This window comes from Bombyx mandarina, chromosome 02 (genome assembly GCF_030267445.1).
Source record: "Bombyx mandarina strain Sakado chromosome 02, ASM3026744v2".
NCBI classification, from domain to species: domain Eukaryota; kingdom Metazoa; phylum Arthropoda; class Insecta; order Lepidoptera; family Bombycidae; genus Bombyx; species Bombyx mandarina.
This window is the reverse complement of record NC_143209.1, coordinates 3,765,583-3,790,023: the sequence shown is the minus strand read 5'-3', so window position 1 is coordinate 3,790,023 and position 24,441 is coordinate 3,765,583. Positions and strand designations below refer to the sequence as shown.

General features: G+C 39.6%; 1 protein-coding gene across 14 annotated transcripts in view; it reads right to left on the bottom strand.

Moving 5' to 3' along the window:
- The window catches only part of LOC114241927 (bromodomain adjacent to zinc finger domain protein 2A), a 122,851-nt gene that overhangs the window by 50,426 nt on the left and 47,984 nt on the right, over window positions 1-24,441 (bottom strand). For 8 of the 14 annotated variants that reach the window (XM_028172917.2, XM_028172918.2, XM_089735438.1 and 5 more), the window contains exons 3-13: window positions 22,086-22,171; window positions 9,662-9,820; window positions 7,514-7,688; window positions 6,554-6,645; window positions 5,278-5,421; window positions 3,700-3,830; window positions 3,095-3,189; window positions 1,971-1,988; window positions 1,535-1,619; window positions 980-1,102; window positions 94-202 (exon numbers count right to left, since the gene is read on the bottom strand). In XM_028172917.2, coding sequence (XP_028028718.2) covers window positions 94-202; window positions 980-1,102; window positions 1,535-1,619; window positions 1,971-1,988; window positions 3,095-3,189; window positions 3,700-3,830; window positions 5,278-5,421; window positions 6,554-6,645; window positions 7,514-7,688; window positions 9,662-9,820; window positions 22,086-22,164 — 1,210 coding nt within the window. In that variant the 5' untranslated portion in view covers window positions 22,165-22,171. The remainder of the gene's footprint in view (window positions 1-93; window positions 203-979; window positions 1,103-1,534; window positions 1,620-1,970; window positions 1,989-3,094; window positions 3,190-3,699; window positions 3,831-5,277; window positions 5,422-6,553; window positions 6,646-7,513; window positions 7,689-9,661; window positions 9,821-22,085; window positions 22,172-24,441) is intronic. The other 6 variants (XM_089735446.1, XM_089735461.1, XM_089735441.1 and 3 more) reach the window with 1 other exon arrangement.

Sequence of the window (24,441 nt, the reverse complement as noted above, 5' to 3'; positions counted from 1 at the left end):
AACACCAGGTGGGCCGTGAGTTCGTCCACTCATCTGAGCTATAAACATTTTTTTTTACATATTTACCAATTAAATTGCAGCTAATAATCTAACCTGCATAATCGGAGAAGTTATGCGGCGGAGTTGAATTGTGCGCTCTCTCCTGCTTGCCGTGGGGCAGCCGGATCACTTCCACCGAGGAGCGAGACGCGCCGTACTCGTCCTGGAACAAAACCCGCAATGTATGCGCAGTGTCCGGGGACGCGCAAGGTCATCACACGTCCCGTATCGAAAGGCGTTATACCGTACTAGTGAGATTTTTGGTCCTCGTGTGTCGAGGTATGTAGCAGCATAGGTTCTGGATATGTATTAATACTAGCTGTACCCGTTCGCTTCGCTGGGCATTTAAAATTAACATTATTATTTCTCACCCCACAAAGATTCTCATCATTACCGCCCCCGCAACTGGTGTAGGGAGTCCAACACTCATATAAATATTAGCCTATCCATTAAGTACATGTATTTCTACATGGATACCAAGTTTGAAGTCAATCGGATGCACGGTTCAGTAGTTATAACGGAACATCCGTATAAACCACTGTAGATTTATATATTAGTATAGATTAGTATAGACGTTTTAGCGTTTATAAGTATAGTACAAGGAATCCTAGTTTGGGACCAGGTGACCATGTGTGATTAGTTCTTTATTATTTATTTATTAAACATGACATAGGCCTTGACCTCGTCCGCTCAAACGTAGGACTTGAGTCCGCACGGGTAGGAACCACCGCCCAGCCCATTACTGCCGTGAAGCAGTAATGCGTTTCGGTTTGAAGGGCGGAGCAGCCGTTGTAATTATACTGAGACCTTAGAACTTATATCTCTAGGTGGGTGGCGCATTTACGTTGTAGATATCTATGGGCGTCAGTAACCACTTAACACCAGGTGGACCGTGAGCTTGTCCACCCATCTAAGCAATAAAAAATAACCGTGTACTCACCACCTTAGGCCTCTTGCTCGGTAGCGGCGCGCTTCTGTCCCCTGATGACGGATGCACCGACACTTGTGGCGGGTCCAAGGATATGGTCTTTTTCCTGCCTCTATTCGTGGAACCGGGGGGCGCCTGCCAAGGATATATCGTAGAAGTTAGAACGAGACGTACGAGGCAGAGTGAGTGTGAACGAAAGAGACAAAAGATAAACTGTAAATAAATAAATAAATAATCGATATTCAATAGTAAAATAAGAAATAGACACGTTCTATTGTCTCTGCGTCGGTTAATGATCGAATGTATGATGAAATCGAACACAGTGGGTGATTCTTTTTTTGTATTCATCACCACTATAATCATTTTCGTATTATCAAAATTAGACCATATTCAACGATACCTCAAGAATTTGATTTCTTTGTATTGCACGTGCTCTTTTCAGAAACTTTTCAGAACTTTCCAAATAATCATTATAACACTAAAGCTCGTCAATAGTTACTGAATAAAATCATTTCACATAGGAAATTGTATTGAACTATTTTCTGTATAGATTTTTAGGACATTTACCTTGGGACCCGCCAGGGATGAGGTGTACTTGATGATTTCCGTATCCGGGGGTAGCCTCACTCCCCCCAGTACTGACGCCGGATCGCTGTACCGTAACCAAAACAATAATGAAATTATTATACGAACTTTTTCGATTACAATAACTAATTCATTCAATAGCACAGTTATAGATCAAATTTGACAACGCTATATAACCAATTAAGATATTTATTATGATGTTAAATATATTCGTTGTCTCGTAGAAAACGCATTGAACTATAAAGCGCGCAATGTACATCAATCTATTATGTATTATCTTATTTTGATATATCATGACTGAACACTTGTCATGAAGGGCCGCGTGTTAATCTTACATTTTGGTAACCGGTAATGTTTGTTTTTAAACATTTTTTATCTTTTGTTTTTAATTTCTCTAACAACAAAAACTTTATCTTACCCTCCTTCCAGAGCCGCACTAACAAAAAAATATTTTTTTAAATTATGTTTGGATACATGGTTTTTGTTTTAAATTGATTAATCTAGCCGGAGAAAGGGCCGCCTAAAAATTGAAGTGTCGTCGTCTACATTGACAATGTTATTAACATGAGTGCTGCTGGACAAACAACATGTATAATTAAACTACATATCTCTAAATAAAGTGAACAAAAAAATAAATTTAACAATGTATAAAAACATTTTTTTTTTAAATCCTTCCGTACACTGTTTAGTATAAAAATTGGAGTGTCGGAGAAGTTTATATATTAAAAAAATACGGCCTAAAAATGTGTCAATGTAATCTGCAATCTGATAATAAAAATATGACGCAAGAGGTCAACGACCCGACGCAACGTGTGAGGCAAAGGAATTCTCTTTCTTTAGTTCAAAGGCCCGTGAATGTTTGAACTTTTTTACTTAGTTTACACTTAGTGAGATACAGAGTGTATATTTTATATACTAAAAAATGTAACTAATCAAACAGTTGCTTAAACAACTGTAAATATATTTTATTTATTTATGTATTAAAAAAAGTACTGCCACATCACATACATTTAAAATTGAGAATAACTTAAACTATTTAATTTATGGTCTGCTGCATGTGACAATAATGGCGTACATAACATTGGCAATTCATCGGCTCGAAGATGGAATACGGACTTTTTGGCGGGAACGCGAGGAGTGAAGTTGTGTGATTTGTTTTATTTTATCTATTTCGTGTTTCTTCGGGTTTAAATGTGTAATAATGGTGGTTTATTAACTGTTTAATATCTGTGAAAGTGCACAAATGTGGGAAAATGAAACAAAGCCGCTGGACGTAACTTCTCGGGATCCTCCAAAAAGTCCATTGAAATAGTCTTAGTAAATGACCACCATTTTACTGAGATTATATTTCATCCCATTTCATTTCATTTAATTTCATCCCAGTTGATTAGTGTCTCAAATTAATCATCTTCATTTCATTTCACTCCATAATATCATTTTTTATAAAAATATGAATAATATAAATTAAAATAAGACTTAAAGGTCTCAGTTACCAGGTCATAAAATCCCTTAAAAAAAAAAGATGGAATACAATAATTATACCTTAATATTGTGTGTGGAAGTCCTGTGAGGGAGTCAAATCCGGCGTGTCGATCCTTTTCTGAACCCATTCCGAAGGGGTATAAGGGAGACATATTCTGTAAGGAAAACGATTACCAGTTTCAAAACAATTATGCTGAATTAAATATTTACATATCGTGCTTGGTTCACGGGAAGCTTTGATGTGGGTATTGTGCTTTCTGTTTTTGGGCCGATGAGTTATCCGCTAAAGTGGTTTGAGTAGTATCATATGTGATATATGTATGTAGATGATGTTAACTATCTTCTTACTAAGGCACCGGAATATCTAGTAGACTCCGGGGAAGACGATTCCGAAAATACTTCTAAATTTTTTTTATTGGTGTTAGGACCTCTTGTGAGTCCGCGCGGGTAGGTACCACCAACCTGCCTATTTCTGCCGTGAAGCAGTCATGCATTTCGGTTTGAAGGGCGGGGCGTTCGTTGTAACTATACTGAGACGTTCAAGCTTACACCTCAAGGTGGATGGCGGATTTACGTTGTGCATGTCTATGGGCTCCAGTAACCGCTTAACACCTGGTGGGCTGACGACGTATGGAGGAGGAGGAGGACGGTTCTCAATGGCGTACCTTGCCCTTGGCGGCGGCGACGGCGGCGTGGTAGGCGCCGTGCGCGGCAGCTTGTGCCAGCATGAGGTCCCCACGCAGCAGAGCAAGCTCGCGCTCTTTATTCTTCGACGGACCCGACGACGACGACTTCCCTGTAAAGGAACATTCATTACTCAACGGTAGGAGCATAATGACAGATCGCCTTCTCGCATTAAAACTGTATAGTCTCAAAACTTACTAATTTTACAGGAGAGTGTTTTAAAGGTTTAATCACTATGTGGTGGTCCGTGTAGCGGGAGATACGGGGTTTGTCCCGGCGTGTTCCAGAGTATCCCAAATTAAACACTCCACCAACAGTTTAATAGTTTGTATTTGGTAAGAAGCACAAGCACAGGAAAGCAGAAAGAATATGTGGATAATTATAAATTCAAAATGAAGAATATTTATTGGCGGTAGAACGATTGTTTACAATATTAAAGCAGTGTCACATGCGTCGCAAGCGAAAGCGTGGTGCGGACTGGCGGGCGGGAGGTGACGTGACCGGCCGTCGTACGAGTCGAGCTTTTTACGTTTTGTTTATGCACATTACACCGTACGATTTTTTTGCATGTCTGCCACTGTGTGGAGGACGCCACAACTACATAGTATAAAACAAAGTCGCTTTCTCTGTCCCTATATCCCTATGTATGCTTAAATCTTTGATGCGGTTTTTTTTAATAGATAGAGTGATTGAAGAGGAAGGTTTATATGTATAATAACATCCATTAAATAGTGGAGAAATCAATAATAAATTGCAGTTTCCGAAGCGAAGCAAGAGCGGGTCGCTAGTATGTAATATTTTTAATAGTAATCTTAATTGCAAATTTTTATTTTTTATTTTTTACCAGTTGCATTATCTGTCTTTTAAAGTAAGACAAAATTATGTATTAATTTTGTTAATAGTAGTCAATACATAGGTAAAGTATTGATGAGAAAAATCCGGTGATACCAAATGTTTACGCACATTTACTCAATTTCGAGCATATTTGGAAATTGTACACTTTCAATGCGAAAAGGCGAGATATTAAATCACTTTTATGTGGATCCTTGTGTAGTCTCTCAGTTTCTTCGAGTGTCCAACGACCTCTGGACTCATTTTAAAATGTTGTACTTGTCAATATTTTTTTTTAAGACTGACTCCTAAGAACGTCAACATCTAAGAACAGTGATCAGTTATCCCGCCCACTAAATTGTTTTTAATATGCACAATTCCATTCTGTTCTAATTTTTCATTTATTTAAGACAGGCATGGATATTGGAGGCGATTGCATGCAGCAAACAGATGCGGAAAAAAAAAAAATCCATGTCATGTGACAACGCAAATGCCTCAATTACAAAGGTGCTATTAGTAACCGGTTCCCCATAGAACAAATGATAACTTTCCCACAGAACAAATGATAGCTTCCCCACAGAACAAATGATAGCTTCCCCACAGAACAAATGATAGCTTCCCCACAGAACAAATGATAGCTTCCCCACAGAACAAATGATAGCTTCCCCACAGAACAAATGATAGCTTCGCGACAGAAACGAACGGTACGGTACAAGTACAATACTCACTGGACTGCGAAGAGGACGGGTTAGTTTTGGCCGGCTTGTGCTGATGGGGCGCTGACACTAGACTGTTGAGCGAGGCCAGACTCGACAACGACTGGGAATGCATTGTTGAGGGAGACGAGGTCTTCGGGAACCCGTAATTGGAACCTGAAAATTAAATCACACTTGAATTTTTCGTTGTTAGTTTGAAACATAAAAATATACTGTGGTGCAATTGAAAAAGAGTAAATAGGTGTTATAGAGGTTTCTGTACGTAAATAGTTGCAGGTACGTAACTAGGTGGAGGTACGTAATTAGGCGAAGGTACATAATTAGGCGGAGGTACGTAATTAAGCGGGGGTACGTAAATTGATACCAAACTTCTACCTTTCTTTTAAATGGATAATCACTCCACTTGGAGCACTTATATAGGATATTGAACAGAGGGTTTTAGTTGTGACAGATAACTAAAAACATGTTCGGCTCCGGAAATAAATCAATTAGTGTTTGGTTTAGTCAATCTTTTTTTCCCCTACCTAAACTGATAGTCTTGAGAGACCAATTTAGCGTAGACCTTAACTAGGAGGTGAGCTTACGGGGCTCAAACCTGACGACGTTGCTAACACTAAGCCCTAGCAAGAGCAGTTTTTGCAGAATCTACCACCGGATCGGAAACGCGACCCACTGAGAGGATCTAGCGAGAAACTCAGATAATGTTTACTCTAAGCCTCAACCTTCCTATTTTAAACTGTTACGAGAGACTTGGCCGAGAGCTAATTTTGTCACATATAGAGTATTAAATGAAAAACACCAGATGGACATTGTCAAACGAGGCTGTTAGTAAGGTATGCCTTTGCAAAAATCTTGCTTGTATTGCTTGTTTTATTTTGTCTATTTAGTGTTTCTTTAAGTTTAAATGAGTAATAACGGTGTTTTATTAACTGTTTAATAACTGTGAAAGTGCACAAATGTGGGAAAATGAAACAAAGACGCTGGACGTAACTTCTCGGGATCCTCCAAAAAGTCCACTTAAAAAAATCTCAGTAAATGTCCACCATTTTACTGAGATTAGATTTCATCCCATATCATCTCATCTTATTTCATTTAATTTCACTTCATATTATCATTTTTCATAAAAATAAGATTATAAATTAAAACAAGACATGACTTAAAGGTCTTAGTTACCAGGTCGTAAAATCCCTTGAAAAAAAAGAGTATATGTCACAACATTAGCCTCAGCGTCATGTGATGATGAGCTCTGTGCCTCTTTTCTACGTTATCCAGGAAAAAAAGTACTCACTCCAGTCCGCCATATTCGGTTGCGAGGAGTTATTCGTTGACGGACTCTTCTCCTTGGCGGAAGCGCTTGATGATGTACTGCTCCGGCCCGATCTGAAAATGTATTTATCATTTTAATGTAATAAATAAATAAATATTTACTAACAATCACGCCACGTTAACTGGTCCCGTGCTAAGTTCGTAAAGAGCTTGTGTTACAGGTACACCAGATAACGGAAATAAATGTAAGATTTTTATTATACAAATACGTATATTTAATATACATCCATAACCCTGGAAAAGACATTTTTATATTAATCATACGAATATCTTTACTTGGCGGGATTCGAACCCGCGACCCCCTTGTGTAGTGACCATGTCACATACCATTACACCAGACGGCCGTTACATGAGAGCCGTAATGAGAAAACAATCAGTTCAAAATTAATTTCAATAGAGTGAAATATGCTTTTTTTTAGACAAGTATTTTTTTTTCCTACCTAAGCTTGCTTGAGCCTTGAGAGGCTATTTCAGCGTCGCCTTAACTAGTAGGTGAGCTCACGGTGCTCAAGCCTGACGACGTTGCTAACACGAGCCCCAGCAAGAGCGGTGCTTCGCAGAATCTACCACCGGATAGAAAACGCGACCCACTGAGAAGATCCGGCGAGAAACTCAGTGGGCTGTGTCTGGGGGTTAATTTACTCGTCGAGCCCTTCGTCGCAAGCGACGGTTTCGATGAGAACGATGTCCGGTGCTTGAGGTACCTAAAAGCACCGTTAGTGGATCGGGAGGATCCGAGATGACGTGTTTGGGGCGACGTCGACTGCTTTCCATTCTGTCCGCAGGATCGGGAATGTATTTTCCAGCGGCCACGATGAGAGGGTTCTCGTTTCGTGCCACTTTATCGAAATGGTAACTCTTCTACTACCAAGATATTTGATTGACCCTGTACTGTCTATTGTAACGTTCAAGAATAGATTACCTCTCAGATCTTCCAGGCGGCTTGACCGGCTTGTTCTGCTTCATTCCGCTTCCAGATAAAGCTGATAGTGCGGCATAGGGATCGCCCAGCGGTGGGAAGTTCAGGCCTGAGGCTTGGAGACGAGCGAGATAGTCCTGGGCCGCTAGGTGTGAAGCCATCGACCACCACGCTGCGCCTGGGCCGATAATATACATATTTCATACATATTTTACTTATTTTAAGTACATAACTAATCTGTCCATAAATACTGTTACAGAAAATACTTTTCTTTTTTTTCAACCTTTGAGTTTGGAACCTTTGAATTTGGTAATTATTTTTAAGTCGGGTCAGTAAGGGTCAGTGATGGTTTGGTGGGGCGTGTCTTATCAATGAGTCACCAAATTACATTTTTGTGAAAAGGTAAGGGACTCCGCACCTGGTCACAAGGCACGAACTACCCAAGTCCGGCTTGAAACCAACGTTCCGGACTTTATAAGAGCTGAAGACTGGCCCTCGTCTAGCCCAGACCTCAAACCTTTAGACTTGTAATTAGGGTCAGCTTTAGAGGACACGGCCTGCTCTAAATGACACGGTGACATTGAGTCTCTCAAAAAATCTTTGGAGCAAGCAGTGGAGAAATTCCCCTTAGAAACAGTGCGTAAATCCATAGGTTCGTGGCCAAACAGATTAAAGGCCTGTATAAAAGCGAAAGGTGGCCATTTCGAATCGATTTTATTTTTTATTTATTGCGGAGACTTTAATAAATATGTAGGCATAGATTTTAATAATATTACAATACTTAATTTTTTTTAAAATGCATTTTCATCTGTAACAGAACTTATAGCTGGACTAGGTATAATAATATACACTTATAAATCAAATTCGAAGTCCTAGTGTATGTACCTTATGATCGTTGATTATTATTATTTTTTTTTTTTTTATTGCTTTGCTGTGTGGACGAGCTCACAGCCCACCTGATGTTAAGTGGTTACTGGAGCCCATAGACATCTACAACGTAAATGCGCCACACACCTTGAGATATAGTTCTAAGGTCTCATATAGTCACAACGGCTGCCCCACCCTTCAAACCGAAACGCATTACTGCTTCACGGCAGAAATAGGCGGGGTGGTGGTACCTACCCGTGCGGACTCACAAGAGGTCCTACCACCAGTAATTACGCCAATTATAATTTTGCGGGTTTCATTTTTATTACACGATGTTATTCCTTCACCGTGGAAGTCAATCGTGAACATTTGTTGAGTACGTATTTCATTAGAAAAATTGGTACCCGCCTGCGGGATTCGAACACCGGTGCATCGCTTCAAAACGAATACACCGGACATCTTATCCGTTAGGCCACGACGACCACAAATTAGGATATAATTTACACCACATTATTAGGATATAATAGTCTTTTTTTTATTTATTCTGACGACTAGCTTTATGGATTAAATTGCTAGATTTGTGAATGCTGTGTCAATTAAATCACTTTTTTATTGACGAGTGTGCTGCCCACCGTATGGTGGGTGGTTACCATCGCCCATGGACTTCAGCAATGCCAGGGATAGAGCCAAGCCGCTGCCTAACGTTGGAGATTGCCGTTTTAATACGCTTTTATTAGCTTCAGACGTATGTATGTTAGAATGTAACAGAATCTTTGAACATGATTTTGACCCCCTTCAAAACGTCGGATTAACTCGAAATTTGGTGTACTTAATAAGGACCGATGAAACTTCAATAATAAATAAAAAATTGAAAAAATTTAAATTCAACTAAAAAATGAAAAATAAATAATAGTTTAAAAAAAACTAACAGAATACGCTTTTATAGAAGATCCAACTAAGAAATAGAAAATAAATTTTAATAAATTTAAATTAAAAATAGTGTAAGGGTGCTTTTCAGGATATTATCTAAATAAACCTTTTACTCATATATCTGTTCATAAAATATTTATAACTACTGATCCATGCACCCCACGCTTTTTTTGCAATAAAATATTTTTTTTCCTACATTATTTTTAATTCAAATTTATTAAAATTAATTTTCTATTTTTTAGTTGGATTTTCTATAAAAGCGTTTTTTTTTTTTTGTTTTTTATAAACTATTACTTATTTATTATTTTTAATTCACCATCCACATATGTTAATTTACAGATATCGTGTACTGACTTGCGGCCGGATGCAGCCCGAGCGAGGCGGCCTGGTTGGCGGCGACCCCGAGCGTCGTGGGCGGCGGGTACCGGGACCCGAAGCCGAAGAGCGCGGCCTGCGCTTGAGCCTGGGCCTGCGCCGCCGCCCCGCCGGCACTCCCATCCCTGCCCCAGTACGCTGAAAAGAAAACACATCGTTTTATTTAACCTGTGAGAGACCGTGAGTGAATGAGTGAGTTGGTGAATGAGTGAGTGAATGAGAGAGTGAGGGACGACGCTTGTAGCTGGAAGTAAGTATTGTACTTTTTGACGAAGCATGTTGCTGATAACTCTATTTCTGTAATCTGACGAAGCATGTTGCGTATAATAACATGTACTTTTAGGTTAGGAATATTATGTTCTTTTTTTATAATAAATTTGTGGTTTTAATAGTTATCAGTGAGATGTGAGTGAGTGAATGAGTGACAAACAGACCGCCCACCTTTTTTTTAACGCTGGATAATCCATTTACATATACCCGGTCGAGGGGGGTAACAGACCGGATTATGTCGGACTCCGGCGCCTCCTGAGAGGAAGAAGGGGAGAAGAGAAGGACCGAGGTCTCCCCTACCTCCCCCAATATCTCACAGGAGACAACGCCTTGAAGAAGGCGCGCGAGGCACTTGCTCCGCGGAACCGACTAAACCCTATCGAGCTCCACCGCCTACACGAAACTTACGGTAAACAGACCGCCCACCTGATAGTGAGCAGCTACTGTCACTCATTGACATCGACAATATCAGGGGCACAGCCAAGTCACTACCTGACGCTTCATTATTAATTATTTATATTTAACATACATAAAGGTCACGACCCTCAGCATTGGATACGATGCAAGGATTTTACTGGTGGTAGGACCTCTTGTGAGTCCGCACGGGTCGGTACCACCACCTTGCCTATTTCTGCCGTGAAGCAGTAATGCGTTTCGGTTTGAAGGGTGGGGCAGCCGTTGTAACTATACTTGAGACCTTAGAACTTATATCTCAAGGTGGGTGGCGCATTTACGTTGTAGATGTCTATGGGCTCCAGTAAACCACTTAACACCAGGTGGGCTGTGAGCTCGTCCACCCATTTGTGCAATAAAAAAAAACCTTCATTACCGTATAATCTCATATCCACACGACCTCCCACCAAACACATAAGCCAGTGATTCTGAACCTTTTTTTTGTTGCGGCACATATTTAACGATTTCAAAATTTGGCGGCACACAAAGAAAAAGATAAAAATTATTTACTTACTACTGAATCACATACATTTGCCAATTTTAACGAAAGAAAAGGTGCAGTAACTACTATGCAACACCTTGTGAATCCCAACTATCACTAAAACAACACGTTTTGTACGCAGAAGTGGCAAAAGTGTGCGCCGACTTGAGACATATTCCTATGCACGCCGCTTCATCATAATTTTGCACTAAGAAAAACCGCGTTGCAAAGCAAATAATAAAATAATTTATTTTTTTGTGGATTTCAATATATATTCATGTTAAAAATATTTTTCTTTTTAAATGATATAATTTAATAATATTAACATTATTATATATGTATTTGCAAAATTTGGCGGCACACAAAAGTGCCGCGGCACAGTGGTTGAGAATCACTGACATAAGCGAACGGAAACCGCGTATTATCTTTTTTTAAAGTATATTTCGTGAGACAAAAAACAAACATTACGCCATTGTGTGAGTCACCTCAATATGAAGCAGTTTTCGACTGACTGACCATTAACAAGAGTGGACAGTGCCTTTCGCGGCATTTAACATTGATAATCCTCTTTTTTTAATACGCTTTTATTAGCTTCAGACGTATGTACGTTTGTAAGGGAATCTTTGAACATGATTTTGACCCGCTTCAAAACGTTGTATTAACTCGAAATTTGAAGGAATAATAATTTTATTGTAAAAAAAAGCGTGCATGGTATCAGTAGTTATAAATATTTTATGAACACATATGAGTAGAAATGTTATTTTGATAATATCCTCAAAAGCACCCCACGCCTTTTTATAATAAAATAATTTTTTCTTACACTATTTTTAATTCAAATTTATTAAAATTTATTTTCAATTCTTTAGTTGGATTTTCTATAAAAGCGTATTTTGTTAGTTTTTTTAAACTATTATTTATTTGTTTAAGTATATGGATAGACTAACATCCGATGTGATGCTAAGTAGAGATAGCAAATAGACATCACAACTTGAATTTCACTGTAGGCTTCGAGACCTGAGAAGTTTAACTATATCTATCTTAAACTCTCTAAATTATAAACGTATGTGTCTTCATCCATACTAATATTATAAATTTGTTTGTTTGTTTGTTTTTTTTTCTTTCACGTCGAAACAAGACGGGTTGACACACGCTACCTTTTATATCTAAAACCATCTTTCTCTCGGGAAACTGTTTTATTATTATGAGTATTGGTAAAATTACGTAACACTTTAGAAAAATTGACACTTTTCCTTGAACATGCGCGAGTTGTAAGAGTAAAAGATATTATATTATACATGTAGCTATTCTTTTAAGTAGGCATGTATAATAAAACAATATTTTTTGACGAGCGAAACTCTGGTTATCGCATTTGCTCAAAACATTATCGGAAACACAAGACTATAATATCACCAAACATGCGATTAAGAGAAATCAAACAACAAATATAGAAACAAGTCTATCTACCCTATAAGGCGGGAGTCGTAATGATATAATTATTCGGCCCATATAAATCTACTCCATTAGGCTTGGCCAATATGAAACAATATCCTATAGTAGTGAGGAAACAAAGATTTAAGTTAAACCTTACAATCCATTCAAACGAAAATTACCCTTATTGCTAATCGATAAGAACTTTATTAATAGTATATTGCATGTTTCCTTTAGGTCAGCTTTTTGATTGTCAGAAGAATTTCAACCTTTACTTAAAGACATAAGAATTATGGTGACGACATGGTGTTTGTCGGAGCGATGGGCGCGGGGGCAGTAACCTCGGACGAGTTTACTTATACGGCATGGGATCATGAAAGCGCAGGGTTGTCAAACAATATTTATTTAAAGTTAGGATCGTCTCGGAGGTGATAAATCAAAACACATATAGCTCAGCGGTTATATGCACATCATTCATCCTCGAAATCGCGGGTTGCACACTGAGCACTTGGCCATTTCACCATAGGCAATCTGTTAACAATACATTTACGTTTTAATGACACGAGTGACCGTTGATATTAATTAACACGCTTTTTTTTTTACTTACAAACTATGACGTACTCAACAAATGTTCACGATTGACTTCCACGGTGAAGGAATAACACCGTGTAATAAAAATCATACCCGCAAAATTATAAATTGCGTAATTACTGGTGGTAGGACCTCTTGTGAGTCCGCACGGATGGGTACCACCAACTCGCCTATTTCTGCCGTGAAGCAGTAATGCGTTTCGGTTTGAAGGGCGGGGCAGCCGTTGTAACTATACTGAGACCTTAATCCTATATCTCAAGGTGTGTGGCGCATTTTACGTTTTAGATGTCTATGGGCTCCAGTAACTACTTAACACCAGGTGGGCTGTGAGCTCGTCCACACATCTAAGCAATAAATAAAAAATAATAATAACAAATTTGTTTTTCCTTTGACGTGTCCCCCGTCGGAATACTTTTGTTTGTTTTAAGTTTATTTTATACAAAAGTTTAGGTCTTTTATTTATCAATTGAGGCATTACGAAGTCTGCCGGGTAGTACGCAATATAAATTTTAACAATAAGACGATTAATTAATAAAAATTTAAATGAATTTCGACAGCCCTACTGGGAACACATTCACGCACTCGTAACGACAATATGTCAGCGGCTCCGGACAAAGACGCGGGCGCAGTTATTAGCGCGACCGGAAACCGAGATCAATCCAAATAGCAACGCATAACAATTTTAAAACGCACAAAAACAGACTTTAATAGAATGAACTTATGATATATATTCACAACGTCAATTATTATTGACATTCAGTCACTAATCCGCCGTTGATATGTGACAATTATTTGGCTTACATTACCAGATGAATGTACAGTAGCTCTATTGTTCATTACTATGTTATACTACACTCGCGAGCAAAAGTTTGGAATCACTTACTTGAAATTAGTTTCGCGCGATCTCGTGTACTACATTTTTTTTTTATAATCATAAAAATGACATCGTTTTAAAGGTTCAATTCTTAACTTTAAACTGATACTAAATTCATTAAAATCAAGCCAGTATTTAAGAAGCTATCCTGGATTAAGTGAAGGAATAACGAAAAAGACGTGTTTCAATTGCTTGATACGTCGCGAGTTGCGACTTATTGACCCTTATAAAAGCACCTGTTATCGGATTTTCTTTATCAGTTGACTTTCACACGTTGACCGGTACACATCTCCGCTAATTTTGATCCTTTACCTTGTACGACAATGGAGACAACACCTACAGAAGCAGCACAAATCGTAGACCTATTGCAATAAGGGCTCAGCCAGCGGGTTTTCACTCGTTGGCTCCACATAAGCCAGTCCTGTGTTTCGAAAGCTTACAAGCGCTTTCAGGAGACTGGTGGCTTTATCCCGAGACCAAGATCTGGACGGCGCCGGTGCACATCGGAGAGGGATGACCGTTTTATCGTGTCAACCTCTCTCCGAAATCGGCATTTACATGGTGTCGACGTCCAACAGGAGCTCCGAGATATTCGTGGGGTAGCAGCCAACGAGTGGACACTTTGTCGACGACTCAAGCTAGCGAATCTGACTCCAAAAAGGCCTCCCACAGGCTCTAAACTCACGGTAGCTCACCGACAAGCACTCCTTCAATTTGCTCGCACCCATCTTGATTGGGAGGTTGAGCAATAGAGGCAAGTCCTGTTCTCCGACGAGAGCAGGATGCGTTTGCACGGTAGTGACCGAAGAGGTCGGGTCTACAGGCGGCCTGGGGAGCGATTTTCGCAGTGCTGTTTCGCTGAAACAGTGGCTAATGGGGGCGCCATTGTTTGATGTGGGCCGGCATTTCCTTCGATGGTAAAACCGAGCTTGTTTTCGTGCCTGGCGGGGGACGAGGAGGCGGTCTAACTTCGGACTGGTACATTTCCAATATTCTGCTGGAACATATCCTTACCTATGCTGGATATATCGGTGATCACTTCCTCCTTATGCACGATAATGCTCGTTGTCACACTGCCCGTGTAACAACTGTATACCTCGAAGAAGTCGGTAACGCCACATTGGACTGGCCAGCGCTCAGCCCTGACTTGAATCCCATTGAGCACATGTGAAATGAACCGAAGAGGAAGTTTCGTTCCAGAACTCCTGCTCCTTCATGTCTGAATGAGCTGAAATCGGCGTTGATTTACGTCCACTCACCTAAGCAATAAAAAATAAATAAATAAACTTGTTCTCATCATATTGGCCGCTCGTTTCGGTATCTTGTCTGTTTGGCACGAAGCAATCATGCGGTCCGATTTTAAGGGTGGGCCGTGATACGATAAAATCAAGACTAACTTCATTTTTAAGTTGCGCGGATGGTTCATTTTATGACGAGTTTCGATTCCGGGAAACGGTCATGTCGAATGATCGATATATTTACGAGTATAATAACCGTTAGACGTATGTTTTATGTTTTTTTTTTTTTCTAATTAAGCTGATAGCCTTGAGAGACTATATCAGCGTCGCCGTAACTAGTAGGTGAGCTCACGGGGCTCAAACCTGATGACGTTGCTAACATGAACCCACCCACGCGACCCACTGAGAAGATACGGCGAGAAACTCAGTGGGCTATGTCTGAGAGTTAATTTACTCACCGAGCCCTTCGTCGCAAGCGACGGGTTCGACGTGAACGATGACTGGTGCTTGAGGTACCTAAAAGCACCGTTAGTGGATCGGGGGGATCCGAAATGACGTGTTTGGGGCGACGTCGACTGCTTTCCATTCTGTCCGCAGGATCGGGAATGTAGTTACCGGCGGCCACGATGAGAGGGTTCTCGTGTCGTGCTGCTTTATCGAAGTGGAGTTTTATGTGTGCATTTATCTGTTTATGTATATCAGATGGATGAAAGGCGATTGCATGCACAGAGATGCGAATGTTGCGATGGATGTGTGGAGTAACGAGAATGGATAGAATACGGAATGAATATGTCAGAGGAAGTCTGAAAGTGGTACCTGTGACAGAGAAGCTGAGGAGTGCACGTTTGGGATGGTATGGACATGTGATGAGACGAAATGAAAATGAGGTTGTTAAGAGAGTATTAACTATGAATGTGGAAGGATTTGGAGGAAGAGGTAGACCTAAGAAGAAATGGATGGATTGTGTGAAAGACGATATGGGTAGGAGGGGAGTGAGCGAAGAAATGGTATATGATAGAAGAGTATGGAATGAGAAAACATGTTGCGCCGACCCCAGGTGACTGGGAGAAGGGCAGGATAATGATATAGACGCTTGAAAGGCAAACGTGACTAAGCGACAATGCGTGAACTTTACAGTAGACTAATTTAAAGTTGAAATACCTGAAAAAAATTCTATTTTAACGAATCTAGCTGTAGGATTGAAATGATTTTAATAGACCTAGAAATATATATTTTTTGCGCATCGAATATGGTTATTGCCTATCATTTATGTATAAAGCAGTTATTGTCGCTTAGTCACGTTTGCCTTTCAAGCGTCGATATGTATATCAGAGGCCGCCTCCTTCGTTTGCCGCTAGGGGCGCTGTTCTAATTCCATAGAGTTAGTTTTTACGCGATCGAAAAGTAAAAAATCTCACACTAAGTACACAGGTCACTAGAGCGATTTCAAAACAAAATATAAATTCTGCATCCAATGTTGAAATATGAGGTTGATTTACAAAAGCGGAATAGGAAAGCGGAATAGGAAAATGGAATTAGGATTGTCGGCCCAATTTATTTGGTGCTTATAACTTTTTAAATCTGGTACAGATGGTTTCCACAAACCGCTTTTCTATTTACCCCCTATACTAAAAATATTAACGGTCATATAATATTGAACGTAATATCGATTTTGCATTTTCGTAACCTCATTCAGTTTCAATATCCGTGTTAAATACGTGCATAATGAAAATAATCAAACAACACGCAAATGTTTCAAATCTATGTATGTATTGTATATAAAGTCGACGTGAGTATGTTTCCTATTTCGATGTATATACTTATTTTAATGTTATAAAGCTGAAGAGTTTGTTTGAACGCGCTAATCTCAGGAACTACTGGTACGATTTGAAAAATTCTTTCAGTGTTAGATAGCCCATTTATTGAGGAAGGCTATAGGCTATATAACATCACGCTAAGACCAATACAACCGGAGCACCAATAAAGAATGTTTCAAAATCGTTTTTTTTTTTAATTTTGAGAGCTTCGGCTGCGTGCACTGAAGAAACGGTTAAAGTTGCGTTAAATTAATGTATGACAGAATTGTTCCTCTTTAAAAGTTCTATAAAAAGTCCGCGACAGAATGTCTATAATATGTCAAGGTTAGCTCACTATAACGTTTCTTAAGCTAACCACATTTGTCTAAAATAGAGGTTTATTTGTGTGAACTATTCCACTCGGACGCAGTCGCGGGCTAGTTCTTTATATACCAAATAACTTTAGATTTCGATGTAATCTTTAGATTCGCTTAGCACGTAATCCTGTGTAGTTTGGTAGTAATTTCATCAAAATCAAACCAAATATCGGCCAGCAAACCGGGCCGGGTTTGACTACATCTAATTAATTCCAATTCACAAATAATACAATTCGTGATGCATTACCATACGGAGCATTAACAAGCGTGTAAATTACTCACACGTATGCGCATTTATCTTACTCAACGTTTCCGTCGCGTTTAGAAAGTTATTTATTTATAGTTTCCGATATACTCGTAATAAAACGATGCGTGGAAACATCTCGAATAATGTCACCTGCGGACGAACTTATCGTTTCCGTGTCTACTTCATAACGCTGAGCATATTATTATGATCACGTAATAGTAACAGCTTAGCTGTAATAGCCTGCTAGGCTACCAGCGAATAGGTAGGCTCTGCCGCTAGCATTGCTGAAGTCCATGGGCGATGGTAGCCACTCACCATCAAGTGGGCCGTATGCTCGTCTGCCTACAAAGTCAATATAAAAATATATAATAATAATAACACTTTATTTAACACCATATGTACAGAGTGAGCAAATAAAACAAATAATAGTCGTTGACAAAATTTGCGGCCTTATCGCTGAAAGCGATCTCTTCCAGGCAACCTTGCAGGGACAGGAATAAGCGAACTGGACGGTGCTATATCATAATAAACTTACATTAAAATATATACTTATATACACATGTGAAAAATAAATACAATATAAGATAGACTTACATACGATTAAATACAAATAAATACTAAAAATATGCAAGTAAATACAAAATAAGTAGAAACTTGTACAGTTATATTGTAGGAGCCATATTATTGTGCATGGTAGTGCGATTTATATATACAATATATATTAACGCCACCTCTTTGTGGTAAGCGTTTAACAGTATATTACTCCGAGGGTTTGGTGGAGTAGAGGAGGAACTTAAATTGGCGTCAAAAACTGGAAGGAGAAAGCCATGAATAGACTTGGATAGACATACTGGACCAGGCTAAGGCTAAAGATTGGTATCTTGCATCGCTAGATACGAATGCACCGGACGTCTTATCGTTTAGGCCACGACGACTTATGACGCTGTAATATAATAACGATGATGATGACTCCGGTAATCGTTCTCGTCGAACCCGTCGCTTGCGACGAAGGGCTCGACGAGTAAATTAACCCTCAGACACAGCCCATTGAGTTTCTTGCCGGATTTTCTCAGTGGGTCGCGTTTCCGATCCGGTGGTAGATTCTGCGAAGCACGGCTCTTGCTGGAGTTCGTGATAGCAACGTCGTCAGGTTTGAGCCCCGTGAGCTCACCTACTATCTCGGCTAATCTAGAATAACCCCTCGAGGTTTCTAGAATAGGTAGGAAAAAAAAGAGATAATGAATAATAGTACATAATTGTTGCCGGTTTAATTTTGTCTAGCAAACTTCTTCCTTCCTTAGGTGATTGTCTAGACATGATTGCTTTTAACGGTAACTGTTCATTATACTTTTAAATATTAATATTAGATTTAATTGGTAGGTTAATGTGTGATTTAATTATTATTTTTAATTCGCTAAGTAGAACATAAAATGATTAAAAAAAATACTTAGTTAATATAACATTGAAATGTAATCTGATCTTGCAAATTAAATCATTGCAAAAGTTACATCCTTTAAAATTTCGATAGAAATCTAATTTTTTTTTTTTTACATAAATTTGGTAGATTTAAAGATAAAATTAAAATCTAAGCTGGAGTTTTTTAAAATTTAAATCGTTTTGTGAAATTAAATTGTATACAGAAAAAAAACGTACCGTCAATAATAATGTTAAACTTTACTTTTACTGATATAGATAACTTTTCGGGTCGTGCAATCATCGATATATTCGATGCGTGCAATATTCAAAATCAAAACATTTGTTTTATAAAACTACGTTTTCGCGGGCAGCTTATATGCCGTATTTTAAAATAGGGTTCAGGGTTTGCTCATTCCTAATTAAAATCACGCATACATTTACGAAACATTATTAAACCTTGACGTACTTTGCGGAGCTGGTCCCCCGATTGATAAGGACGGCCGGTTCTTTAAGCCGGCTGCTCCCGAATATTGGGAGACCGGATCAGGTTGTGCGCCGCCTCTACGCGGGGGTGGTGCGATCGATGGCCCTGTACGGTGCACCTGTATGGGCTGAGCCGCGCAACCGGGCCACTATGGCTCGGTTCCTGCGCCGGCCGCAGCGCACCGTTGCCGGCGCAGCATGTAGAACATGCGACTTTCATGTAGTTTCATCAAGCAGCATGTAGAACATGCAACTTGATGAACCTATCCAGGGTCGGGCCATCCAGTCTTTCAGCTATTACTCTCAAGACGTTGTTGGTGCTTCCTCCTACTCTACGCATAATGGATGCCACCTTTTTGCGCATTATCGCGAAGTAGTCATCGGTGTGCGCATCGGCGAACATGCCTGATGCACTACATACAATAAGGTGGAAGCCTCAACAACGCCCTGAAGGCATTATTATATTGTATGCATTGTTTGTGTATTGTTTAACCCAATTAATTAAAGTCTAAAATTAGTCGAAATCGTCTCATTTCGCTTTATGTCATTTTTCCATATTATAACAGTAAAAAAATGAAAATATAAGACTTGGCTTAAAGGTCTCGTTACTAGGCCATGAAATCTTAAAAAAATAAAATAATATTTAGTCTTAGATTAGTCGACATTGTCTTTTCGTCGTCGTCATTTCGCTTCGTATCATTTTTCATATTACAACTGATTATAAGAAGAAAACATACGACTTTGCTTAATTTTTTTTTTTTTCTTGTTTCTTTTTTCCTACCTAAGCTGATAACCTTGAGAGGCTATTTCAGCGTAACCGTGGCTAGTAGGTGAGCTCACGGGGCTCAAACCTGACGACGATGCTAACACGAACCCTAGCAAAAGCCGTGCTTCGCAGAATCTACCACCGGATCGGAAACGCGACCCACTGAGAAGATCCGGCGAGAAACTCAGTGGGCTGTGTCTGAGAGTTAATTTACTCGTCGAGCCCTTCGTCGCAAGCGACGGGTTCGACGAGAACGGTGACCGGTGCTTGAAGTACCTAAAAGCACCGTTAGTGGATCGGGAGGATCCGAGATGACGTGTTTTGGTCGACGTCGACTGCTTTCCATTCTGTATGCAGGATCGGGAATGTAGTTACCGGCGGCCACGATGAGAGGGTTCTCGTGTCGTGCCGCTTTATCGAAGTGGCTTGGCTTAAAGGTCTCGTTGCTAAGCCATGAAATCTTAAAAAATAAGAAGTCCGGATCATCTGAACCGTCACCTGAAGATTAAGTAGTGCAGAGGTGCAGCTCACAAACGAGACTAGCCACTTGCCACAATACCTTTAGCCTTTACCTCCGAAAACAATTATCGTGAAAATTGCGTATTCGCATTTACCGCTTTTGCAATAAAATTATGTATATATCTCGGTTACTGTAGTCACTTTCACCGGCGTCAACATAAAACATCTTGTTACTCGTCTGAACATCGCGCTTCGTTCGGTGAACGTAAAATTTTTCATTATTAATTAACATATTATTATTTTATATTTACGTAAAAACAGTAGTACCGTGACTGACTGGCAAGTACACATCGCAGGCGGTATAACGAATAGCCTTTTTTGTTGTGTGTTGTGCTTATTTATAAATACGAATTTCAAGGAGACTATTCAAAAACTTTTTTTTTTTAATAAGCTAGTCACCGAAGCACAAGTTACAGTTTGGCCTATTTAAGTTAAGTTTCCCACACTTATAGAGAATATAGAGAAGGAGTGTAGAATGCTAATATTTTGTTTTTAAATTATGCATAAAAAATACATTAAATAATAAAAAAAACATGACACCCGCAACCATGTACGTATTTGACACACACGCACGCATATATACTCTTTTGTTTATTGTTAAAGTCTGTGGTCAAATTGAGAATAGATTAATGTTGTTTGTCTTTAATATCGTTTGTCTATAGTGTAACCTTGGCGGAATCTGTCATTATAGAAGTAAAGTCTTTGACAATAGAACCATAATAATGTTCAAACTTATAATGTAAATCAATATTTATTGTAGAATTTCGACTAGGTACTACGCGACCACTAGTAAGATTAAAAGCGTGAACATATTGTTTAGATAGAGCGCCTTACTAGGGCGCTGAAACAGCGGTACTTTAAGAATATATTTTTTTTGTATTGTAACTAGCGACATCTTGTAGCGGGTGCCCCTAAACTTAAATGTTGTTAAAGTTAAGGCATTTCATTATTGTATAACTAAACACACATACAAGTCTTTATTTGTTATAAACAAATTGATTAAATTTTATCAATTTGTGGTTTCTGAAAAAACACAAAATCTTTCATTGAAAATAAAATATAAGATAGGTAATATGTTACTGCCATCTACAGGAGCAATGAGAAACTAATCGAAGCGAAACCATCTAGTGGTCGACGCCCGTTAACATTTTTGTTAAGTGACATTTTTATTGGTGGTAGGACCTCTTGTGAGTCCGCACGGGTATGTACCACCACCCCGCCTATTTCTGCCGTGAAGCAGTAATGCGTTTCGGCTTGAAGAGTGGGGCAGCCGTTGTATCTATACTAAAACCTTAGAACTTATATCTCAAGGTGGGTGGCGCATTTGCGTTGTAAATGTCTATGGGCTCCAGTAACCACTTAAAACCAGGTGGGCTGTGAGCTCGTCCACCCATTTAATAAATAAATAAAGTGATTCAGTTGCTTATCTATAACTAATTTATGTGTGTTATCTATGCTCCTTACCACCAAAGAGACCAGCGGCGTCAAGCAGACCATCGGGCCCCTTCCCCGGCTCGGCACTGTCGCCGCCCTCCTTGTCCATACCAGGCCTGAAATCAACAAAACATATTAATGAATAAATATTCTAGATTCAACGATCCCAAGCTAGAGCTCTAACCAATTACGGGCACTACGAAGACAATTTATTTTGCTTATTGTAGTCACTTTTTTTTTTTTTTATTGCTTAGATGGGTGGACGAGCTCACAGCCCACCTGGTGTAAAGTGGTTACTGGAGCCCATGGACATCTACAACGTAAATGCGCCACCCACCTTGAGATATAAGTTCTAAGATCTCAGTATAGTTACAACGGCTGCCCCACCCTTCAAACCGAAATGCATTACTGCTTCACGGCAGAAATAGGCAGGGTGGTGGTACCTACCCGCGCGGACTCACAAGAGGTCCTACCACCAGTAAGCCACTTTCACAGCCACCTCAACGTAAAACATCCCGGTCGTCGCTCTCGTCGAACCCGTCGCTTGCGACGAAGGGCTCGACCGAAATTAACCCTCAGACACAGCCCACTGAGTATCTCGCCGGATCTTCTCAGTGGGTCGCGTTTCCGATCCGGTGGTAGATTCTGCGAAGCACGGCTCTTGCTAGGGTTCGTGTTAGCAACGTCGTCAGGTTTGAGCCCCGTGAGCTCACCTACTAGTTAAGGTTCCGCTGATATAGCCTCTCAAGGCTATCAGCTTAGGAAGTAAAAAAAAAGTAAAACATTTCGTTATTAGTATAGACAACACGATTACATTTCAATTATACTGTATTTAATTATCATAATATTATTATAGCACGTGGAAAAAGCGACTCTATTCTCGAATTCCTCAAGGACGTAATTATAATATTCATAGGAAAATTACAATTTAAGATCGTGCTTATTTTTGTTAACTTCATAAGTCGGTTTGATATTAGCCTACTCTTGAAAATAAGCCGATATTATAATTTACTAAATAAAATTTACGTAGGTACATATATATATTCGATCCCGACCTACGCAAATCACCAAGGTTACCATCTAACTTGTTATTTCCTGTACAGCACATGGTATGTACTATGCTAGGGGGGGTGAACACCCACCAGGGTGCGATGAGCATCAATGAAGGGGTGGCACCACCCTTCCCCCTATTTGTAGTGAATGAGGGATATTTTTAATGAAATTCCAAATTTCCACGTTAACTCCTGGCAAGATTATAAATAGTAGTGAATAAAGAGTATTGTCGAAAAGGCTACAAGGGCTAGTGAAAAGATGAGGATTTTGCGGCAAGCACAAACACAGGATTGTTGGAACGTCCATTGTCGTTGTGGTGGTGATGATTCTGGCCGTCTACTGAGCAATGTCACCCGCTCTTTGGCGGTCTTATCTTTGTCCTTTCCGCCAAAGAGGAGCATGGCCAAAATCACCTAAGAAAATATACTACGATAATGTCTTCTTCAACCCGTGTCCACCCAATGTTGAGTGTAGGTCTCTTCGAAAGCACCCCATTCTCTGTGGTCTTTTGCCTTTCTCATCCAGTCTCTACCAAACACTTTGACCAGGTCATCGGTCCACGTCGTTGGCTGTTTGGTCGCGTTACGACGTCCAGTACGAGGTCTCCACTCCAGTACTTTTGTGCTCCACCGATTGTCAGTGATATGATAATGTATGAACAAAGAAATCACCCGTAATATACTGCTACTATGTTAATAGGCAATAAAACAAGAAAAATCAAGGCAAGTCGTGGTGTTCCTGTAGTAACTGGTGGTAGGACCTCTTGTGAGTCCGCACGGGTAGGTACCACCACCCCACCTATTTCTGCCGTGAAGCAGTAATGCGTTTCGGTTTGAAGGGTGGGGCAGCCGTCGTAACTTTACTGAGACCTTAGAACTTATATCTCAAGGTGTGTGGCGCATTTACGTTGTAGATGTCTATGGATTCCAGTAACCACTTAACAGCGGGTGGGCTGTGAGCTCGTCTTCATACCTTGGCAATAAAAAAAATAAAAAAAAGTAACACCCATAATGGACTAGAACGAGGGTAGATAGATTTCTCTGCTGAAAGCTATCTAATCCTACCCGCAGTATTCTGTCGACCCATGATCATGGCGCTTGCAACAACGATGAAATATCGAAACTCATGAAATGTGGATATCGTGGTTATAACCCATTAAATAGTTAATTATTGTATATAATAAGAAAAATAACAATTTGGCTTCTATTCGAAAGATACACACAGATAGTAAGTAGTCTACAAACCATATGTCGGTAGTTATCTGTATTTTGGGTTTTTTTGTTATCGACATTTAATATTTATATTACTGTCTTATGCAGGATGGGCAGGTGAC